The sequence below is a fragment of the Bos taurus genome, chromosome 14 (assembly GCF_002263795.3).
Source record: "Bos taurus isolate L1 Dominette 01449 registration number 42190680 breed Hereford chromosome 14, ARS-UCD2.0, whole genome shotgun sequence".
NCBI classification, from domain to species: Eukaryota; Metazoa; Chordata; class Mammalia; order Artiodactyla; family Bovidae; genus Bos; species Bos taurus.
The window spans coordinates 23,201,911-23,226,227 of record NC_037341.1 but is presented as its reverse complement, the minus strand read 5'-3'; the positions used below and the strand labels follow the sequence as shown (position 1 = coordinate 23,226,227).

At 46.8% G+C, this 24,317-nt stretch overlaps 1 protein-coding gene across 6 annotated transcripts in view; it reads right to left on the bottom strand.

The window, feature by feature from the left end:
• Positions 1-24,317, bottom strand: part of LYN (LYN proto-oncogene, Src family tyrosine kinase) — a 109,383-nt gene that overhangs the window by 18,525 nt on the left and 66,541 nt on the right. For all 6 annotated transcript variants that reach the window (XM_059893299.1, XM_059893301.1, XM_059893300.1 and 3 more), the window contains 6 exons: positions 22,532-22,630; positions 22,306-22,409; positions 21,773-21,922; positions 20,241-20,393; positions 10,124-10,306; positions 7,638-7,714 (listed from right to left, as the gene is read on the bottom strand). In XM_059893299.1, coding sequence (XP_059749282.1) covers positions 7,638-7,714; positions 10,124-10,306; positions 20,241-20,393; positions 21,773-21,922; positions 22,306-22,409; positions 22,532-22,630 — 766 coding nt within the window. The remainder of the gene's footprint in view (positions 1-7,637; positions 7,715-10,123; positions 10,307-20,240; positions 20,394-21,772; positions 21,923-22,305; positions 22,410-22,531; positions 22,631-24,317) is intronic.

The following is a 24,317-nucleotide window of genomic DNA, read 5'->3' as shown; positions in this document are numbered from 1 at the left end:
GAACCTGGTGGGCTACGGTCCATGGGGTTGCAGAGTCAGACATGACTGAAGTGACTAAACGCGCACACACGTCTTGAAGGAAGAGGGGACAGGTCTTGGTGCCCAGTGCAGGTGGCCTCAGTCAGGAAGCAGTGAGCGTGCTGGCTTCTCCTTCCCAGGGAGCGACAGCAAGTGACCCAGGAGAGCGGGAGGGGGAGGGGTTTCGGTCTGGGGACACGTGTGTGTGAGTGGGGTCCCTAGGCAGCTCGACCCCTGGTCTAGAAGCAGAAGAGCCAGCGCCTTCCGTCAGCAGTGGTCACGGCTGGTGCACACACATGGGGGCTCAACAGGTGAAGGGCTGGGCTTGACCCAAGCGTAAGTGATAAAGGAGGGGACAGGCGGTGCACAGAAGCCAGGTCAGGGGAGAAAAGAAACATGGGGGGCGTGCAGAGGAGGAAACATGGAGGCCTGGAGCAGGAGCCAGGCAGATGCGGGGTGGGGGACGAAGGGCAGGAATGGGGGCCCGGGGGCAGAGTCTCTGGCCATAACCATGGTGGGGCTCCAGCACGTGAGAACAGAGTCCTGGGGGAGAGGAAGTCAAGAAACAGAAGGACTGAGTGTGAGGGTCTACATGCCTGGATGGCCACCAACAGTGGCTGGGGCTCTGGGGGATGGAGGGGGTGCATGGGCGAGTGTCGCGCTGAGAGGCAGTGCCTGGGGATCCTGGGGATGGATGGTGGGCTGGTGGATCTCAAAGCCGGGGGTCCAGAAAAGGGGAGATGGAAGGTGTGGAAACGATGAAGAAGAGCAGCTAAAACATACGGCTGCCAACCTGAGTATAATATGATGGTTACCAACCAATGTGCAGGTGGTTCTCCAGCTCAGAGCAGCTCAGATAGTGATGTCATAGACACGACTGTGTGTGTGTGTGTAACAGGTAACAAGGGCTAGAAACCCCAGTTGCTAAGAAAAGCCTGCCAGCCCCTTCGCTCCTTGAATTCCAGCCTTAAAGGAATCTGAATGGCACTAGAGAGGAAAAACTCGTCCATTTAAAAGTGTTTTCCCGATTAAAAGCATCCGCCACTGGCTGCCATGTGCAACATTTCATTTATAGTTTCTCATCCCCCTGGAGTTCTTTACTCCACAGAGAGTGGAAACAAGTCAGCTCTTTGTCTTTTCAGAAAGGCCTGGCTACTTCTGTTCTACTTCCTTCTTTTTCTCTCACTGTGATTTTGACCAATCATGTGAGCTTGGTAAAGGGAAGTCAGCACGGTCAGAGGGAGGGGAGAAAGTAATGTACCAGGAACATGTTTCATGGGTAAATCCGCCTGAAGAGTGGCCCAGAAAACACCAGAAACACAGGCTCTTCTAATTACTCATTCAGAGTCACGCGAAGCAGGCTCTGTTGTTTTAAACTGAACATGGGCAGCCCCTGCGTGGGTCAGTGCAGTCATTCGACAAATATTTATTGAGTACCTATTGCATGCAAGGCACTGTGCTGAGTGTCTGGGACACAGAGATAAACCAAAACTGCCCAAATATTCACACTGCAGTAGGTGCACTGAAAGAAATAGAAAAGAGAGAGTGGGTGGTCTCCAAGAGTGGGCTTGGGAGAGACACTGAGATAGGACCCTGGTGGGCTGCAAACCTGAAGAAGCCTAGGGCCGTTTTCATCAGGAATTTTTTGGCTTCCCTGGTGGCTCAGATGGTAAAGAATCTGCCTGCAGTGCGGGAGACCTGGGTTTGATCCTTGGGTCGGGAAGATGCCCAGGAGAAGGAAATGGCAACCTACTCCAGTATTCTTGCCAGGAGGGTTTGCTCAAGGATAAGCCCACTGCCACTAGGGTAGGGGGCCGGGCAGGACCTATGAGCCCACCATCTGGGGCTACATCCTCAGGCAGGGCTCTGGGGGAGCTGGAGGCTGAGGAACGGGTCTCGGTGCACGGAGGGGGCAAGGCTGCAGGGTGGCACCTGTGGCAGGGCACCATGTGGCCCTGGGCATCACCTCTCTGCTCTGGTGGCCCTGTGGTCACAGAGTTGCCCTTCTGGCCTTTGAGCAGGACCCCAGGCTGAAAGTGAAGCTGGGGAAAGTGCCTCCAGCTCCACCTTGACCTCAAAATGAACGCCAAAGACAACAAACTCCTCTTAAATTGGGGATGGAGTGACTTTTGGCGACTCAGTTTTAAGCCTTCTGAAGCCAGGGAGTGAGGTAACACAAGTGTCTTAAAGCAGGTATTCCATGGGTGGGGAAGGAAGGACTCATCTGTGAAAGGCTACAAAAGCATCTAAAGATTTTGGGTAAAGGTCACTTGAAGTCATTTTCTTCCATTTTTTTTCCTGCATAGAAAAAGTCAATATGAACCTGCTTTTAAAAACAACGACCAAACGATTCAATTCAAGAAATACCAGGTATCAATTGTTTGGAGAGCATGACTGAGAGAGGCCAGGAGGGGCGTGGGGTGGGCACAGGGAGGAGGAGCAGTCAGGTCTAGGGAGGAGGCTCCGGAGGCAAAGGAAGGGATTCCAGGAATCAGGGACAGAGGAGAAGACCCTGAAACAGGGAAGGGGATGAGGCCCCAGCTCAGCTTCCACTGAAATCATCACTGGAAACCATCCAGCTGTTACCAGGGGGCTTCCTTGTTGCTGGTGGCACCCGTCCAGACGATTTTGTGGAATTGACCATTTCTGCAGACTGGTGGTTCCAACTCAGAGTTATTACAAGGGATGCCCTATCTATACCCTGTTTTCTTGATCAGTAGATACTTCAGTGAGGGCAGACTCAGACACTCTAATGTCAAAGCCTTTTGTACTAAACAGGCTGAGAATTACATGATCGTAGACTGAGGTATCTGACCTGCCTTGTTCCTCAATTTCCAATTTAAATGTGTCCTACCCTTTAACACGAGAAGGCAAAATGTATCTTGAGTATAATCACGATGTGACACAAAGACCTGCATCTTGGCAAAAGAGATTCTTTGGGGGAAAAAAAAAACTAGAGATATTATTAATTCTGAAAATCAAAATCTATAAAAGGAGAAAATACATATCAGCAAAATGTCAGGTGCAGATGACCACAGGGCAATTCTGATCATGAAATTACAGTGGGGTGCAGAGGAAAGGACCAGTTATCTAGAGTCAGAGGAGCCACAGTGGAGCCCAGCAATTCTACCACTAGCTGTAACCTTGGACAAGTCCAAGGTCACCCCTCCATCTGTAAAATGTATCGAAGTGAAAGTGAAGTCGCTCAGTCGTGTCCGACTCTTTGCGACCCCATGGATGGTAACCTACCAGGCTCCGCAGTCCATGGGATTTTCCAAGCAAGAATACTGGAGTGGGCTGCCATTTCCTTCTCCGGGGGATCTTCCCAACCCAGGGATTGAACCTGGGTCTCCTGCATTGCAGACAGACGCTTTACCGTCTGAGCCACTAAACAACAATATAAATGCTTTCAAGGTTCTTGGGCTTGAGTTAAATGATGGAGGTAGAACTGTTTTATCATCCAGAAAGAGTTAAAGAGATGTTACTTGCTGCCATGATTATAACAACAACTTTGATTTTCCCACTTTTACTGCAGTTTTGTTGTTGCTCAGTCGCTAAGCACTGTCTTTTTGTGACCCATGGACTGCAGCATGCCCCAACTTCGTTACGGTGAAGGGGCTTGTGTAAGCCAATGAAGCTGTGAGCCATGCTGTTCGGGGCCACCCAAGATGGATGGCTGGTTCATAGTGAAGAGTTCTGACAAAACACGGTCCACTGGAGGAGGAAATGGCAACCCACTCCAATATTCCTGCCCGGAAAATGCCATGGACAGTATTGCAGCTTTACTCACACATAACTGCGTGTTCTTTGACTTTTGGTACTTTTTATACCCCCAAAGCTCAAGAAATGTCTTGATTCCCCTGAATTACAAGATGATTTATCTGACCTCCATATTGCAACTGTGAAGTCCCAACTTCCTTTCCTTCTCTGTTTGATGAGTCTACAAGCCCATTTCCATCTCTGCTGAAGGAAATTCCCACAGATTTCACCCACTCCTCTTTCCAAGTTCATTTTTTTCTCTTACATGAGGCAAGGGCTGGAAAGCAGTTGGACAAAGTTTCTCTGCTTTGAAAGTATCAAACTTCCTTTGCAAAGGGGTCATTTTTCTACTTCAGCACAAGATGGTTTTAATACCAGAAAAGCACTGGATACGGCTGACTCAGTTGGGATTTCTTAATCTCCACTAAGTGGAGAGGAAGACGGGTGGCTGGAGAGGTGGGTTGGTTGATGACACTGGAGCTCCGAGGAACCTTTCAGAACTCATCCTGAGACAGGAAGTGATGAAATCAGCTCTCACAACTCACTTCCTATCTTGACGGGCCCTGAGGGAGCTTGTGGAGGGGAGTGGAGCATGGGGAAGTGGCTGGTGGGGAGAGGGAAGAATTGCTGAGAGGAGAGTCTGGGAAAAGTCCCAACACTGCCCCTCACATGCCCCACCCTCACCCCTGCTTCCTTATTCTTCTGGGGCTGGGAATCAGTCAACTGGTTTATTTCTTCTCTCAGTCTACTGTTGCAAAAACTACTGAATTTAACCATAGCCTCTTGTGAACACTCAGTTTCCCAGATCTCTGATGCTACTGACAGTGCAAATGGAAGAAAGAAAGCATAGAAGTGTTTTATAGGTTACTGATCGTTGAGTTCAAATACCACTCAGACTCACCAGTGCTTCTGTTTTACCCCATTTCCGCTTTCAATAGCCTAGTGGAGGTAAGGGGTAAGAAGGTTGGATTATTAGCAACCTGGGTGTCCTGTGTCACCTTATTGATTGTTGTTGTTTAGTCGCTGAGTCGTGTCCGACTTTTTGCCACCCCGTCAGGCTCCTCTGTCCACGGGATTTCCCAGGCAAGAATACTGGAATGGGTTGCCATTTCCTTCTCCATTTGTCACCTTGGGGCAGCTTTATGAATATTTACTATTCTCAAGTTATTCACTATGGGAAAGCGACAATGTTCATTACCGGCACATGATGGAGGGGAAAAGGAGAAACAATTCAGAGATGACTTTCTTTGTACAGAGATGGTTTCAGAAAGGCCCATGAAGACGGAGGAGGGTGGGGAGCGCCAGTCACAAAGGGAACTGACTATCACAGAGGGATGGGGTGGCCAGCATGGTTGACAGCAATCGGATGCGTGCGGTGTAGGATTTCAAACGGAAACTGAGGCATACATGCCCCACCCTCACTGCCAAGGTGCAGGTCCCTCCAATATTAGAATAAGAAAAGCCACGAGCAGATGAAATGGGTGACAGTTAATAACAGACAACAGGAGATCTCAGTAGCTCCCCCTAGAGGGGAGGGCTGGGGGGGAGTTGAGGCGAGGTTTGCCCTGTGAACAAAGATGGTCTCAAGGAGATGCAATTCGGTTGTAAGGACCTTGAGCTTTGCGCTGACCTCGCCTGCTAGGGGCTCCCTGGTGCTGCCGACCCTCCACAGACACTCCTGCTCTTAAACTAGACGTGGTTCCCGGCAGTCACTGCTGGGAGAGCCAGCCTGAGACGGATGAAGAAGAGCATCATCCTGTGCGATGGATGCAGTACGCTGGCTTGGACCATGACCAGGGGTGGGTGCCTCAATTGCTCCCTGGCCCCTCCTGGAACCCACAGTCTGAAAGTTAAAGATTAGAGATGGAGGCCTTGACTTGAACCTTAAGAACTATGTCAAGATAAGGTTTTATAAGATAAGCTATACAAAACCAGATACAAAGATAAGATAAGTGTGACAAGATAAGTCCTACCCAGACATAGCACACAACCCGATGTGCTAATTTCCACCCTACAGAACGGCAGGCAAGAATGACCCTGAGAACCCGGACAGGGATGACCATCCAGGCCTCCAGGCCACATGCCCTCCTCCTCCACAGCCCCCTTCCCCTTCTGAGAGGCAGGTGCATAAGCCCTTATGACACCCCTCAATGTCCGCATCCAGTGGGGACTCCCATGTCACCAGCCTTGGCAGGGCTCCCCCGCCTCGTATAATGGTGCCGAGAGTGACACGGGCTCATGAGCCTCTGCCTTTGAGACAGGACAGGACCCCTGACTCCTGTCCGTGCGGGGTCCAGAGCTGAGCCCAAGTCATCTCTCCTCTCACTCCCCAGCAGTGGTTTTCAAAGCGTGGGCCTGGGGACTCCCCTGGAGGTCCAGTGGTTAAGACTGTGCCTTCTGATGCAGGGGGTGCAGGTTCAATTCCTGGTAGGGGAGCTAAGACCCCACATGCCTCTCAGCCAAAAGACCAAAACATAAAACAAGCAATGTTGTAACGAAGTCAATCAAGACTTTAAAAATGATCCACATCAAAAAATCTTAAAAAAAAAAAACAAAACACAAAAAAACTGTTGGCCCAGAGCTTGGGGGTCCCACAGAGCCTCACAGGGGCGGCTTAGAGAGTTTGAGAAGACGGTTCAAAAGTCAGGGTGGCCTCCCCAGCCTCCATAACAATTTTTCTTCTTGCCACACTAGATATTGGAGTTGCAGATGCCGTTTGAATTGCCTACTGGGATAAGGAACCTGTAGAGAGCCCCAGCTGTGCAGACGAGGTGAGGGCTAAGCAGGATGACTTGCTCACTCGCCTTTACTGCAGGGAGGGGGACAGTCTCCCCCAGGGTCTCTTCAGTGTCCCCCACTGGCTCTGAAGCACCCAGTTCATGCCAGCTCATTTGACTCTACCCTCAACACCTCTCCTTGAAGCAGGAATGACCACGCCCCTTAAACAGGTGAAGACACCAACCCAAAGAGGCAAAGGCGTCTTGACAGTGGCCACCAAGTGGCTGAGTATTGGCATCAGCTCAGTCCACGATGCTGGGCTCCGACTCTGCCCGCTGACACTCTGCTGCACAGCGTGTGCTCGGGGCCTTTCCTACTCAAACTGCTTTACCTGCGGACTAATTTGTTCCTCTGGTCTCATCTTCCCAGAAAGTTAAAAAAGGAAGGTGTTAGTCGCTCAGTCATGTCTGACTCTATGTGATCCCATGGGCTGTAGACCTCCAGGCTCCTCTGTCCATGGGATTCTCCAGGCAAGAATACTGGAGTGGGTTGCCATGCCCTCCTCCAGGGGCTCTGCCCAACCCAGGGATTACACCCACATCTCTTGCATGACAGGCAGATTCTCTACCACTGAGCCACCTAGGCAGCCGGAGGCTAGTACTAGAAGTCTTACAAATGAACATTTCTCAGAATTCTAAAGACACATCCAACAAGAAGGAGTGAAAGTGGGGTAGACAGGGAAGGAAAACAGTTCTGTTTCCCAGAACACTGAGGCATCAGAACTTAGTAACTTAAACACTACATATAGGTCACTGAGAAGGTGCCATGCTTATACTGCATGGAGTTCATCTCCAGAATGCACGAAAGTGATCAGCTCAGTGGTGCTGTTTCTATCTTTCATGCAGAAATGAATACAAGTATAAAGAGGTGGACTGGGTCAGACACAAGAGCATCCATGTCATCATTCAACACGTGCACACACATTCCAAGAGAAACACCCATCGCCACCTCCAAGGACCTGTCCTTCGAAGGTCTACTAGGAAACACAACCCTAATGCCTTCCCCCTGAAAGTGCAGTTCCATCCCGAGTATGAAGCAGGGGGACATTTACAGTGCTTTACAGCTGCTTTTTCATATGTCACCTGAGCAGAGAAGTCAATCAGCTTCGGAAGCAGCACCTTGCCCCCCTCATCGCTCTTCAGGAAATCCAGCAAACTGCCTGTTGATGAAGAAGAGCAAATCAGTGCAGTTCAAACATGCACACACACAAAGAAATCCAAACAAAATTCAAATGATCATTCCGACTGGCAGGGCAGGGAGGACGGACCAGGTGAAATGACTGCTTTACCATTCTGTGTGGTCACAGTGCCTTTTCCTGATGTTGGTCAAACCCAGTCCCCTCTGACCTGTCCCCTTTGACCTGTTGTGAGATGTACAAGAGCTCCAGGTAAGAAAGGGTGATGGTGGATGCTCCTTTTCTTGCTACAGAGCATTTGTACCTGCCACCATAGCACGCGTCCTGCAGGGCTTCCCTGGGACAGAAACCAGCCTGTCTTCCCAGCTGGCACTCATCCGTGCCCAGCACGGCTCTCAGGCACCACATAGGTGCCCAGTGAGGATGTGATGAACCAACTGTGCTTTGGAGGAAAGTGAGATATCACTTAAAAGGGAGCAAGTGTGCCCACCGGCATCGTCTGCAGCCTCCCCGGACTTCATCTCTAAAACACGCCCTGCTCCTTCTTCTAGAACTTGTAGCACCAACTTGAGGGTGACCTTGGGCAAGTTCTGTACCTCGTCTGAGCCCCTGTCAAGTGGGCAGTTCCCAGGAACTCTGCCACAGTCCATGGGAGGAGGGTTTTAAAGCACGTGCCAGTGTGATGGCAGGTAGTGAGCACTCAGTGGATCCATAACACAGAACGGCGGTGCTCAGCCTCGACTGCGGGGAAGATGAGAGTGCTCCTCAGGGACGACATCAAGCGCCATCTGGCATATAGTAACTGCTCAGTACAAGGTGAGCACTGCTACCATTTACATTTATGGTTAAGAACACTACTAGTTAATCAATCCCACAGGTATCTATGAACTCCTGCTTAAGCATCTGATCCTGAGCCTGGTTCCTGAACGGCAGCAGCTAATAGGTAATAGGGCTTTTCCAAAATGTATTTATCTTTTTATATTCATTCTCTTGGCCCTGCTGTACGGGCTGCTCTCTAGCTGCGGTACACGAGCTTCTCATTGCACTGGCTTCTCTTGTTGTGAAGCATGGGCTCTAGGTGCATGGGCTTCAGTAGTTGTGGCTCCTGGGCTCCAGAGCACAGGCTCAGTATCTGTGGCACTTGGGCTGAGTTGCTCTGTGGAATATGGGATCTTTCAGGATCAGGGATAGAACCCGTGTCTCCTGCACTGGCGGGAGAATTCTTTACCACTGAACCACTAGGGAAGCCCTGATAGGGCTTAAAAAAATATTCTTTTTTAGAAGGACTCTGGGAGATATTAATATTCTGAAATATATTAAATAAGAAAATGCAATATTCATCTTTCTAACCTATTCAGTTATGGCATCACACTGTAATCTATTCTCAGGAGGTCACTGTTAGTTCTGGATGATGGCTTAGGTATCATCTTCATTCCTTCTGAAGATTCTTTAGAAATCACGGGCAGTTAAATTAGCATTTCTCCTGAGCTGGAGGAAGAAGGATGGTAACTTAAGATCCTTGATCTGAAGGGGACAGCAGTGGGAGAAAAGATGGCTTCTTGAAACCTCTTCTTCAGGGATTCTGTGATGATGCAGAAACTTGACCTTGACAAGTTTTTCAAATATTTACGTTTTAAAGTGTCATTCTGAACATCTAGATAATGCTAAAGAGGACAAGGAACTGGTTTTCAATTTTGAGAACTCACAATTGGAACCCAAAATAATACTCATATGTGATATCTGTATTTACTTATTTGACAAGTATGTCTGGGGGGCCGTCTAGGTTTAGGGTATCATTCTTGAGGCCAGCAGGTACATGGAGACAACTGCACAGAAACTGGGAACACAACATATTCATTTTATAACCGATGACTTCCAGTGAGGTGGCTTATGAAAGGGCTTTATTGTCCTGTGTTTTCTGATGTTTTTGTAATGAGCCTGCGTGCTAAGTCACTTCAGTTGTGCCAACTCTTTGTGACCGCATGGATTCTAACCCACCAGGCTCCTCTGTCCATGGGATTCTCCAGGCAAGAATACCGGAGTGGGTTGCCATTTCCTCCTCCAGGGGATCTTCCCAACCTGGGGATCTTCCCAACCCAGGGATCAAACTGACATTTCTTATGTCTCCTGTATTGGCAGGCGGGTTCTTTACCACTAGTGCCACCTGGGAAGCCCTTGTAACGAGCCTGCTGTTGATAGTCTGAATTATCTGAGGAGTCTCTGAATGTCTAAGTATTCTCCTTTCCGAGGGCTGGGCCATCACACACTCGGGTGTCCTTTCCGAGGGCTGGGCCATCACACGCCCGGGTGTCCTTTCCGAGGGCTGGGCCGTCACACGCCCGGGTGTCCTTTCTGAGGGCTGGGCCGTCACACGCCCGGGTGTCCTTTCTGAGGGCTGGGCCGTCACACGCCCGGGTGGGGGCGGGCACTCACCCTTGGCCATGTACTCAGTGATGATGTAGATGGGCTCCTCTCTGGTGACCACGGCATACAGCCGCACCAGCTTGTCGTGCTGCAGCGTCTTCATGAGGTTGGCCTCCTCCAGGAACGCCTGCACAGACATCGTGCCTGGCTTCAGTGTTTTTACGGCCACCTTGGTGCTGTTGTTGTAGTAACCTAGGGACGGGAAAAGAAGGGAGGTCGTGATTCATCGAAAACTGCATGCAGACTTAGAAGAGTATTTAGCTATAGACAGAAAAAACTTCTATAAACTCTATAGTGTTAACATTATCTAAAACCTTTAGGGACTTCCCTGGTGGTCCAGTGGTTAAGATGCTGAGCTCCCAGTGCAGGGGACCCAGCTTTGATCCCTCGTCAGGGAACTAGATCCCACATGACACAACTAAGAGTTTGAGCCTTTGACTGTGTGGATCACAATAAACTGTGGAGAATTCTTCAAGAGATGGGAATACCAGACCACCTGATCTGCCTCTTGAGAAACCTGTATGCAGGTCAGGAAGCAACAGTTAGAACTGGACGTGGAACAACAGACTGGTTCCAAATAGGAAAAGGAGTCCGTCAAGGCTGTATATTGTCACCCTGCTTATTTAACTTATATGCAGAGTACATCATGAGAAATGCTGGGCTGGAGGAAGTACAAGCTGGAATCAAGATTGCCAGGAGAAATATCCATAACCTCAGATATGCAGATGACACCACCCTTATGGCAGAAAGTGAAGAAGAACTAAAGAGCCTCTTGATGAAAGTGAAAGAGGAGAGTGAAAAAGTTGGCTTAAAGCTCAACATTCAGAAAATGAAGATCATGGCATCTGGTCCCATCACTTCATGGGAAATAGATGGGGAAACAGTGGAAACAGTGTCAGAATTTATTTTTCTGGGCTCCAAAATCACTGCAGATGGTGACTGCAGCCATGAAATTAAAAAACGCTTATTCCTTGGAAGGAAAGTTATGACCAACCTAGACAGCATATTCAAAAGCAGAGACATTACTTTTCCAACAAAGGTCCGTCTAGTCAAGGCTGTGGTTTTTCCAGTGGTCGTGTATGGATGTGAGAGTTGGACTATAAAGAAAGCTGAGCACCGAAGAATTGATGCTTTTGAACTGCGGTGTTGGAGAAAACTCTTGAGAGTCCCTTGGACTGCAAAGAGATCCAACCAGTCCATCCTAAAGGAGATCAGTCCTGGGTGTTCATTAGAAGGACTGATGTGGAAGCTGAAACCCCAATACTTTGGCCAACTGATGCGAAGAGCTGACTCATTGGAAAAGATCCTGATGCTGGGAAAGATTAAGGGCAGGAGGAGAAGGGGACGACAGAGGATGAGATGGTTGGATGGCATCATCGACTCCATGGACATGGGTTTGGGTGGACCCTGGGAGTTGGTGATGGACAATGAGGCCTGGCGTGCTGCGATTCATGGGGTCGCAAAGAGTCAGACAGGACTGAGCGACTGGACTGAACTGAACTGAACTGAACTAAAGATCCCACATGCTACAACTAAAAACATCATGCATGCTGCAACAAAGACCTGGTGCGGACAAATAAATAAGTGCTTAAAAAATGATAATAAAAAGAAAAACAAAACCTATATATGTAACATTAGGGGGCTTCCTTGGTAGCAGCTCAGCTGGAAAAGACTCCGCCTGCAATGCAGAAGACCCCAGTTAGACTCCTGGGTCAGGAAGTTCCCCTGGAGAAGGGATAGGCTATCCACTTGAGTATTCTTGGGCTTCCCTGGTGGCTCAGACAGCAAAGAATCAGTCTGCGATGCCAGAGATCTGGGTTCAATCCCTGGGTTGGGAAGATCCCCTGGAGAAGGAAATGGCAACCCACTCCAATATTCTTGCCTGAAGAAGCGCATGGACAGAGGAGCCTAGTGGGCTACATACAGTCCATGGGGTTGCAAAGAGTTGGACATGAAATTGGCTGCAAAATGACTGAGTGACTAAGCACAGCACAGCACGTAACATTAGGGGCAACTAAGTAAAGGGTATATGAGAATTCTTTGTATCATCTTTACCAAAAAACTTAAAATTATTCTAAAATCAAAAGGTTTTTATAAAACAATGGTAAAACAAAACTCCATATGCACTGTACCATTTTCTCTAATTAATTTGATTTTCTGTTTCATTAGATTTTTTTCTAATTAATAAAATGTTTTTTATCCCAAGACAAAAAACCCCACACACCATAAGTCTATTAGATACTCTTACACACACACACACACACACACACTCTGACAACTGTCTGGAAGAAAATACACCAGAATACACTGAGTACTGGCTTAATTATGAGTGATTTAAATTTTGCTCACCATATCTTTAACTCTTTACCAACTTTACTACAATGAATATGCATTATTTTTATAATCAGAAAGAAAAGCTTTGCCCTTGAAAAAACTTTACTAACTCTAAAGTACAAAGAATACACAGGAATCAAATAAGTATTTCTCAAAGTTTTCAAAGAGAACTGGACACAGTGATTCTATGCAAAGAAAGGGCTCTGGGTTGAGCCACCTGGGAACCCCTGCCTGCCCCACGCCATCTCACCCAGGAGACACAGCAGGAGTGCAGACAGCCCAGCAAGAAAGATGCCCGTCTGGCTTGGTTAACCACAGCATTTCCCACACTGTCTCAACCTCAGAACACATCTTCATGTACCTTTTATCTTCCAGAACACACTTCGGGAAATACCGCCTCCTTAATATAGTTCCCCCAAGGCACTGATTTTCTGGGACCTGCCTCCATGATGTGGTTACTTTTTCTTGCTTTAAGATTACTTTTGATGTGGACCATTTTTTAAAGTCTTTATTGAATTTGTTACAATATTGTTTCCGTCTTCTGTTTTGGCTTTTCGGCCGTGAGGCAGGTGGCATCTTAGCTCTCCAACCAGGGATCGAACCTGTCCCCGCTCCATTGGAAGGTGAAGTCTTGACCATTGGACTGCCAGGGAAGTTCCCCATGATGTGCTTACTTTGGAGCTTGATTTTCTCCTGGAAAAGCCTTTTCTTGGTGGTTTGGAAAGCATAGAGGTAATCACACGCAGCTTTTCTTTCTGTTTCCATAGTTCTCTTGGAAAGACAGGAAAAGGTGAGGATGGAGTGGCAGATGGTCACCACAAATCACCCTCAAGGTCACCTCTACCTGGTGTGTGACAGCCTAACAGCCCCAGGCCCAAGAGAGACAAACACCTAAGGAACAGTGATGTGGAAACGTCCAGTCCCTTTTCAGGTCACACGATTATCAGTACACACACAGCTTACGCTCAGGGAAAACCAACGATGGTGGTCTCCAGAGGACTTCCCTGGTGTGGTTAAGCATCTACCTGCCAATGCAGGGGACGTGGGTTCAATCTCTGGTCTTGGAAGACTCCACATGTCGTGGAGCCACTAAGCTGTGTGCCACAACTACTGAGCCTGTGCTCTAGAGCCCTTGTGCTTCAACAAGAGTAGCCCCCTCACTGCAACAAGAGAAAGCAACGAAGACCTAGAGAAGCCAAAAAAAAAAAAAAAAAATCTCCAGGAGAAAGAAACCACCACCCAGCACGACAAAAATGACAAAGTCTGACCATCTTGAGTGCTGGCAGTGCTAGCCCCTTAGCAGGACAGCTGGGGCAATTCCTGCAGGTCCTTTCTGGGTTCTCTTCTGAGCATCGCTGAAACAACAGTATCCTCAATGACCCTGGAAGGATGCTGACAGAGCAGGCTCTTTTCTAGAGCAGTTATATTGAGTGACCACCCACCTGACCATGAACCTGTGTACACTGGTGGGGAGGGTGTAACCCAGAACAGAGCTTTAGAAACTAAGACTGCAGCATTTATTGGAGCTGAGGGCTTCCCAGGTGGCTCAAGTGGTCAAGAATTCTATCCCTGGGTCGGGAAGATCCACTGAAGAGGAAATGGCAACCTACTCCAGTAATTTTGCCTGGGAAATCCCATGGACAGAGGAGCCTGGAGGGCTATGGTCTGTGGGGTCTCAAAGAGTCAGACATGACGGAGGGGCTGAGCACTGGAACTGAAGATCTGTATACCTGTGATGCAGTAAATCCTCCCTGGTCATCTAGAGAAACCCATGTACCCTGGCACCAACCAGTGCAAAAACGTTCATAGTAGCCTGTTTCTAATAGCCAGAACATGGGAGTAACTCCAATGCCATTGATAAATAGTAGGGTTTCTTTTATATAAAGTTTAAAACCGGGCAAAAGTAAAGTACTCTGGGTGCACACAGCCCCATACACAAAAGCAGCAGAACTACAAAGAAAAGTCAGGAAATGATCACAAAAGCCAGAATAGCAGCTGCCTTCGGGGGACAGATGGGGTTGTGGTCAGGAAGGGGAGTACAGGGGCTTCGGGTGTGATTCAGTGGTCACCACACAGGTTTTCATGTTGTCAGTAGCCGTGAAAGCGAATGTTCGTGTGGTAGGCACTTTTCTGTCTGCTTCTTATACTGCATGTTAAAGCAACAGAAGAGAAAGAAGCAGGGGTAGCTAGTCTCCTTTTGTCATCACAAAAGCCATGGGACTCACCGAGACTTTTCACAGAACATGAAGTTATGGGTCAAGGATGAAGGAAAAAAAAATGCTCTCCAAGCACAGGGGGAAAAAATCACCAGGAAATACTGCAGCTGCTAAAGATATTAAAAATGTTGATAAGGAGTTTGAAAAGAGCAGCAATTAAAGCAGCTGTGTCAAACCCAACTCTAGGAGGACAGCAGCTTCCACTCATGGCTGCTTAGGGCTGTGACGTTTGCACGACAGGGCAGCTTTCCATCTGCATCAAAGGCATGAGTTTTACTCAGCACTAAGCATCAAATCGTACTTTACCAATACACTGCCCAGTACTGGCAGGTTCACAGGGGTCACAGAGATGTGGCATGACAGATGGAAATACACACATGCTGCTGCTAAGTTGCTTCAGTCGTGTCTGACTCTGTGCCCTTGTTTTTGCACTGGTTGGTGCCATGGACGGTAGCCCACCAGGCTTCCCCATCCCTGGGATTCTCCAGGCAAGAACATCAGAGTGGGTTGCCATTTCCTTCTCCAATGCATGAAAGTGAAAAGTGAAAGTGAAAGTGAAGTCGTGTCTGACTCTCAGTGACCCCATGGACTGTAGCCTACCAGGCTCCTCCGCCCATGGGATTTTCCAGGCAAGAGTACTGGAGTGGGGTGCCATCGCCTTCTCCATACACATGCTACTATGTATAAAACAGATGAACAACAAGGACCCACAGGGAACTCTACTCAATATTTTATCATGACCTGTAAGTGAAAAGGGCTCAGAGGTTAAAGTGTCTGCCTGCAGTGCGGGAGACCTGGGTTTAATCCCTGGGTCGGGAAGATCCCCTGGAGAAGGAAATGGCAACCCACTCCAGTATTCTTGCCTGGAGAATCCCATGGATGGAAGAGCCTGGTGGGCTACAGTCCACGGGGTCGAAAAGAGTCGGACACGACTGAGCGACTTCACTAAGGGAAAAGAATCTGAAGAAAGATTCTTATATATAACTGAATCGCTTTGCTGTACACCTGAAACTACCACAGCACTGTAGGTCAACTGTACTTGAATAAAAAATAAATTTGTAATAATAAATAAATAAAAGGAAGCTGCAAAAAAAATTTTTTTTTAATCTTTTGAAGGAAGTAAATAATTTCTTGTGGGTGCCGCTGTGCCATAGGTAAAGCAGAGAGCGCTCCAATGCAGGTGTGGCTGTCTTGCTATACCACAGGACGAAGGTGGTTTTGTTCATACGAAAAGATGAATGCAGTTGCTTTTAGAAGTCATTCAATACAGTTGGCTCCCATGAAGATGGATCAAGCAAACTTCAACGCAAAATCAGTTTCCTTTCTTTCCCAAAGTCTCTCCAGAGACCGAGCGGGAACAGGAAATGTCTCCTTTTGTGTTACTCATGGGTCAGTTCCCTCAGTGTCCAGCAGCCCGAAGAGGAAAACGGGTCCCTGAACCAGACGGCCGAGGATCACACGGACCAGAGGAAACAGCTTGAGGGACAAACTCCTCTCTCTTTTCTCCCCACCCCTGCTCCCCCAGACCAGGGCGTTCCCTAGTATTTGTCCACTGTGCTTCGGACCAAAGAATCCAGACCATAAACTGTGCCTGGGAGCCTCTGAGCCATTTCTCACGCTTCACGATAATGTTCACTTACTTGATTAAAAGGGATGCAATTCTTAATCTGCTGTCCTTTTTCCAGCCATGAGCAAAGCCAGCCAGCTTATTTATCCCTCGAGAAGTTAAAGCTAATTGCCAGCAGCTCTAAACTGCACAGACAGACCTTGCTTTTACACGGAGCCTTGGTCGGAATGAGACGTGCAGACACGCGTGGGAGGGGCGCGTCCTTTGACCTGCTTCGTAGCACGTCACTCCCCACTGTTCCTTTGGCTTTATTTCCAGCATTCCCCTGCTAAGTGCGTTCAACAAACTGACGTAATTTCAGCAGCGAAGGAAGAGCTCCCTGGCTGGCAGCCAGGTTCACAGAACCACACTTGCACAAGACCCCAGATCAAAACTGTTTTTCTCCTCTTCTTTCTTTTCCTTCCTTCTCTCCCTCCCTCTCTTTCTTTTCTTTCTTTAATACAAAACTAGGGGGAAAGCACCATTTAAAAACAAACAACTTTCAGCATCAACATTCCAGCGGTAATGTTATACCATAGTCTTGCAATATGTTACTTTTGGGAGAAACTGAGTAAAGGCTATATGGGACCTCTCTGTATTATTTCTTTTACACCTACAATAGCTTTATTGAAATATAATTTATATGCCACATTACTTTCCCATTTAAAACATACCATTCATTGGTTTTGGTATATTCCGATTTGTGGTACCATCACCACAATCAATTATAAGGACATTTTCATGTCCCCACCCCTCAAAAATGGTACCTATTAACAATTACCTATTAACCTATTAACAATTAACACTGCCATCGCCCCCCCCCCACCTGAACCAACCACTCATTTCCTTTGTCTCTACAGAACTGTCTTTTACAGACATTTCACATAAATAGGAGTCATATAACACATGATCCTTTGTCTCTGGTTTCTTTTCTTTATTATCATGTTTTCAAGAGTCATCCATGTAATGTGTGTCAGGACTTTCTTTTAATTACCAAATAATATTCCATTGCAAGGAAACACCACATTTTGTTTATCCGTTCATCAACTGATGGACATTTTGGTTGTTTATACTCCTTGGTTATTATGAATAACGCTCTTACTTATGAACAGTTGTGTAAAAATGTTTATGTGAACAGATGTTTTCATTTCTGTATTATTGCAGACAACTGCGTGTGAATCCATAGTTATCTCAAAATAAAAAGTTTAATTGAAAATACCCAAGAAACAGCTCATGTTGAGGGGGGAAATTCTGGGTAATTTCTCCCCTCTATTTCATAGTCTTGGCTCTAATTTATCATACTATCTTCATAATATAATTATTTAAAATAATAACAACTGTTCTTAAATGCTGTCAACTATATTAAATGATTACTTGCATCACCTCATCCTGTTTTTACACCATCCCTATTTTATTGTTGCTGAGCCACTTGAGAGTAAGCTGCTATTGTTCTGTTTGATTTTAAGGAGGTCTACCAGATTTCTCTATTTTTAATGTAACATTTTAATTCCCTATTATAACTGATGTATTCATTACCTTAGGGGAGATTCTTTAAAATTGTTTAAATATCCAAAAGCACTTTCCCCACATGGTTTCAGAATCACGTGCTCATCTGATTCTCATCCCTCTTAGAGGCCATCACCTCTCTAAAAGCTGCAGCTGTCTGTCCTCTGACCTGCCTCCACCCTTCCCGGTGCCCCCACCCCACCCCAAACATGGTTACTCCAACCTCCAGCTCAGTCTGGGAACTAGGGACTTTGCCCTCCCTCCTTGGCCTGTAGGCAATAATGGAACCAACCATCATTCTGTACCCCTGAGGGATGCAGGAAGGCACAGCATCGCTTAGTACTTAGATGCTATTTGTGACCCAGGGCATAATCTGGACCAAGCCACGGGAAACATTGGGAAAGCCAAATGAGAGACATTCTACAAAAGGACAAACCTGTCATGAAAGATGGAGACAGGCCAAGGGACTCTTCCAGATTCAAGGAGACTACAGACAGGTCAGTTAAAAGCAAACTCTAGATCCCAACAGCCCTGGGGACAACACTGGGACAATGGGGAGAATTAGGATGTCGACTCTACACTAGACTCTGCGGATCAATGCAGAACTTCCTGAATGTGACCACCGTGTGGCATGAGCCCATAGCCCTTCCCTGAGGAGATGCCTGCATGAGTATTCAGGGGTGAAGGTCGTCGCGTCTACACCTTACTCTCAAGTGGCTCCGTAAAAATAAAACATGTCTGTGTGCGTATATATAGAAATGATACAGGAAATACAGCAAAATATTAACTGGTGAATCTAGGTGAAGAATATACAACGTATATTATACCTGCTCCTGTTCTGTGGACTTGGAAAAAAATATATTAAGGAATAAATGCAAATATCTCAGGGGAGAAAGAGGTGACAATTTTTTTTAAATGAGTAGATCCCAGTTAAGACAATTCCTTAAAAAGTTAAGCACAGAATGGTGTGACTCAGCAATTTCACTGCTAGGAGAATGTATATCCGTAAGAAAATGAAAACACCTGTCCACACAATAATTTCCATATGAATGTTCAAAGAAGCATTATTCATAATAGCCCAAAGATGGAAACAAGCCAAAGGTCCACCAACAGATAAGTAGATAAGCTGTGGCATACCCATACAATGGAATAGTGTTCGCTCATAGAAGAAAGAAATTCTGACAAATGTGGGTGAACCTTGAGGACATCATGCTGAGGGAGATAAGCCAGACACAAAAGGACAAATGTGTGTAGGATCCCACTGATGTGAGAGTCCTAGAGTATTACAGTCATAGAGACAGGAATTAGAGTGGTGTCCAAGGGCTGGGGAAGTGGGGGTGGGGGTAAATGTGTGCATTATGGGTACAGGGCTTCCTTCTGGACTGATGGAAATATTCTGGAACTAAATAGAAGTGGTGACTGTACAACAACGTGAGTGTGAATTGTTCACTTTAAAATGACTGACCTTCAGATCAGATCAGATCAGTCGCTCAGTCGTGTCCGACTCCTTGCGACCCCATGAATCGCAGCACGCCAGGCCTCCCTGTCCATCACCAACTCTCGGAGTTCACTCAGACTCACGTCCATCGAGTCAGTGATGCCATCCAGCCATCTCATCCTCTGTTGTCCCCTTCTCCTCCTGACCCCAATCCCTCCCAGCATCAGAGTCTGTTACATGAATTTTACTTCAATAAGAAAGGAAAGGTGGACAGAGCAAGGAGGAGGAGGTGATGATTTAGGCAGCAGAGTGGGAGCAGAGACACACCTAGAGCAAGATCACGCCCCCGGTCTGTGGACCCGACCAGAAACAGGGTGCCACGTACTCACACAGACCCCAGTGAGCAAGGTGAGGCTGTGTAATCATGATTTAGCCTGATTCCATTATCATGCTCCCAGAGAATTACAGCACAGTAAGAATTAATTATGGACTTCCCAGGTGGTGCTAGTGGTAAAGAACCTGTCTGCCATTAGAGGAGATGCAAGAGGTGCAGGTTCGATCCCTGGGTTGGGAAGATCCTCTGGAAGAGGGCATGACAACCCACTCCAGTGTTCTTGCCTGGAGAATCCCATGGACAGAGGAACCTGGTGGCCTACGGTCCGTAGGGTCGCAAAGAGTCAGACTCAACTGAGCAACTGAGCACAGGCACACAACCCAACTGTACCTTTCCCTGAGATGCCTGCACTTAACCGTATGTCCAAAGAATCTGCTGATGAGAGTCAGAGAAGAGTAGACAGATAAACCAGGATAAGCACCCACTGCCCCTTCCTTGTAAACATTCATCCAACAAAAGAATGCCTAAGTCTCGAGGAAGATGAAGAGTCTAATCATGAGGACTGTGTGGGCTTGTTCTTGGCACCAGGGGGACAGAAATGAAAGCATCGATGCTTCTGAGAAAACTGACAGAAATCAGCTGGAGCCCTTATTTCTCCAGAAGGGACTCAGGCTTCAGAGCCACACACTCACCCATCCAGACTTCCCCGAACTGCCCGGCGCCCAGCCTTTTCACCAGCTTGATGGACTCTCGGGGGATCTCCCAGGCATCCTTGTCCCATGGCTTCTGTGGTTTGGGGCTAATGCACGCCTTCTCCAATCTCCGGCACAAGCCATCTGACTGCTCTAATTTCAAAGAGAAAGTAAATGTGGAAAAAGTCATCCTTTGTATTTTACCAGTATCTACAGAGAAATCTGGACTATGAGTTTTATCATTTCCAACTCGCCAAGGTCTACAAACTTAAAATGTTTATGGGGGTCTCTTCTGTGTAATCATGACTTGAAATTCTTAAATGAAAGACAGTTTAAGACACACTTGATTTGATTCATCAGTAATATTAATCTATGAAAATAAAAACAATAAAATAAATAGACAAACACAGGCTGGCAGGTTGTCACACTTAATAGACTATAATTTTAATTACTGAGCCCGTGTAAACTCTTTAGGGCACAATGGTGGGAACTTGGTCAGGTCACCAGGGGACACCCCCACCTCCCCGCCCAGTCTCAGAACAGGGCCAGGACTCCACAAGTACTCAACACATATGCCAGATGAATAACTTGATGGGGCTAACAGAGGGGGAAGAAGGACTTACTACTCTAGAGTACTTGCTCTCTCCATACTTGGGGACATAAGCAAATTTTATGTGTTTTACCTTAGAGCAGCTTGAAGAAATAAGCAGTAACAGCTTCCCACTACAACTGACCTCAAACACAAAGGGAATGTACCTAAAGGCTATTCACGGGGTCAGCCTAGCAAGGCTGAAGAGCAGACTGGGGACGAAGGACCACTGACTGGCCACTTCTAATTGTTTTGGTGTTATTGTTATAATTTCTGTTTTCTTTTACCAAGGGTACGTATTACTTTTACACACACACATACACATGTCTGCATTCCTAGTCTGGATATTAAAAGATGTGTTGTAAAGTCATGCACTATATGAAAATAATACTCATTTCTATGTTTGTAATTTTTGAACATTAACTGTTAAACAGCACAAGCTAGGTGGGAAGGACTAAGATAATTATTCACAAAGATCAAATCTGACTTTGAATGTTTGTGTGTGCTCAGCTGCTCAGTCGTGTCCGACTCTCTGTGGCCCCATGGACTGTAGCCCACCAAGCTCCTCAGGCCATGAACTTTTCGAGGCAAGAATACTGGAGTGGGTTGCCATGTCCTCCTCCAGGGTATCTTCCCAACCCAGGGACTGAATGGGTGTCTCTTGTGTCTCCTGCATTGGCAGGTGGATTCTTTACCACTAGTGCACTGTTGAATGTATAGTTATAGGTTACTTTAGGACCAGTTATAGAACATGATCCTGCAACTTTATCCAAAAGAAATATGATTCTCCTTTCTAAAGAGGCTACCAGGAAAACTACTAGAGTTCATCAATGAATTCTATAAAGTTGTAGGATACAAAAATTTTTTATGTAAGTTTGACATCATATATTTATCATAACAGATGTATCTTTCTTTTCTTGTCTGACCTTATGTTTTCACTTACTTTGATAATGCTTAATCATGTCGCTGATACAAGGAAAAGTGATTCGTGGGGAGATGTAATAACCCCCATTGTCCAGACTTCTGATTTTGTAGTGCTTAATCACATCACCGTGCACGGGGTCATAGTCTCTGACAGACAGAGAGTAACTTCCTGCAGAGGAAGAAGTACAAGCAAAGATTACACTTACATTTTGTAAACAAGATTGGCATTATGGGGAGGCAAGTGTTGGGAGTTTGGGATTAGCAGATGCAAACTATGACACATAGGATGGATAAACAACATGGCCCTACTGTAGAGAACAAGGAAGTATATTCAATAACCTGTGATAAACCAGAACAGAAACGAGTACAAGAAAGATGACATACATGGATAACAGAATCACTTGGCTGTAAAGCTGAAATTAACACAACACTGTAAATCAACTATACTTCAATAAAACGAGGTCTGCCTATAATTCTTTTTTAACAGAATTCTAGAATCATTTCTAAGAATGATTTCCTAAACAGCATTTGAGGCCTTATGTCACTTCCTACCTTTTAATGTCTCGCTTTCTCTGATAAGGAAAGCTCCAGCGCTGTTCCCTGGGGCCAGAAGCTGCCTTTCTGCATCCTTCCTGGTTATATCCTTGAAAAACCACCTGTGAAGACATATTAACATCCCATGGCTGTTGTAATCCCGGGGAGAAAAAAGATGAAGAAAAAGCAAGAAATCCAGCATGTCACACAGAACCATTCCAGACCACTCCAGGTGAGGACTCACTCTTCAGTTTCCAACGTGTTGACTTTGGCCACATAGTTGCTGGGAATGAAGCCTTCTTTCTTTGTCGAAATGGACTTGGCTTTCCACCACTCTCCGTGCCTGGAATAGAAACCCGCATCAGAATGGGTTTGTTGGGCTTCCCTGATGGTACAGTGGTTAAGAACCACCCTGTAATGCAAGGGATGTGAATTCAATCCCCCGTCAGGGAACTAAGATCCTGCATACCATGGGGCAGCCAAGCAACTGCTTGAGCCGCCAAGAAAGAGGCCACACGCCACAGCTAAGACTCGACATGGCCAAATAAATACATATTAAAAAAAGAAAAAAGGGTTTGTATTCAATGACTCAAGAACTACAAGAGCAATTGTCTTAAGGTGTTTGTCTTGTGGGGTGTGGGACAGTGGGGAAGGCCCTGGGACCCCAGAATGCAGGGGGAAAGTTGATGTGTCCTGATGAAATACAAATATGTTTAGTGATGGACCCAAAGCAAAACAGCCTCATGACTGAAGTGTGGGTCTCTGTGTTCAGAGCTGCTGCATAAGAGTTGGTGAAAATGGTTTCCATCTTGCAGAAGCAGAATTCTTAACTTCCCCAGGGATATCTTTAAAATGGGCTTCCCTGGTGGCTCAAAGGGTAAAGAACCTGCCTATAATGCAGGAGACCTGGGTTTGATATCTGGGCTGGGAAGATCCCCTGAAAGAGGGCATGGCAAACCATTCCAGTATTCTTGCCTGGAGAATTCCAAGGAGAGAGGAGTCCATGGGGTCACAAAGAATTGGATACAACTGAACGACTAGCACTTTCACTTTTCACACTTACAGAAATGGGAGTCAAGGGAATAAAAGCTCATAGTTCTTAAGTTATAAATGGCTTTGTTGAAATAGCTAGTGTCCATAGGCTGATGCCATGGGGAAAAAAAGAAAACCATAAAACAGTCCCAAGCAGATGAGCCTTATCACCACCTCGCATCTCCTACAAGAGGCATGGAGCCAGGGAAGGGGCTGGGGAAGGAGGAACGGATGGGTCCCCAATGGATGAGCCTCAGCTGTGTTCCCGTCAGGTTCTCACACCCAGATGGGACCCTCATCTGGCAAGACATGAAGGACAATTACAACTGGCACTCGGCTGTGGTACACTACACGCCTGTGCCATATTTATAAAATGCACACACACACATAAGCCATTTCTGGTTCCCAAGCAAGACACTAAGATACAGAGTGACTTGTCACAGTCACACAGCGATCAAGTGGCAAGCCCAGAATGAGGCTCAAGTTCACATTCAGCCAGTAATGGACAAGCCCTCTCAGGTACTCAACACCTTATGCTTAATAAGGGTCTCTTTCCTCCAGCCAACCAAAGGTCTCCTGTTGGCGGGCCAAGGTAATGCTATATGAAGAGCAGTAGAATTACTGAAGTTCCTTATTCTCAGCACAGTCCTAAGCCCTGTGAGTCAACCTGGAGGGGTCAAGAAAATGATGTCCAAGCATCTTCACAGAAGCGCTAAGTGCTGAGCAGGGGCTTTCCCCGAGATGACCACTGCCTTGACACCCCGCCCTGATGACTCACACCCAGTTGGACCCATACACTTGGTGTGAATTTGAGGAAAATAACAAAGTAAAAATGGCATTAAAAGAACATGCAGGGACTTCCCTGGTGGTTCAGCGGTTAGGAATCCACCCACCAATGCAGTGGACACAGTACATATGCCTGGTACAGAAACTTAGATGCACGTGCTTCGAGGCAATGAAGCCCACACGCCACAACTAGAGAGCCCGTGTCCTGCAAT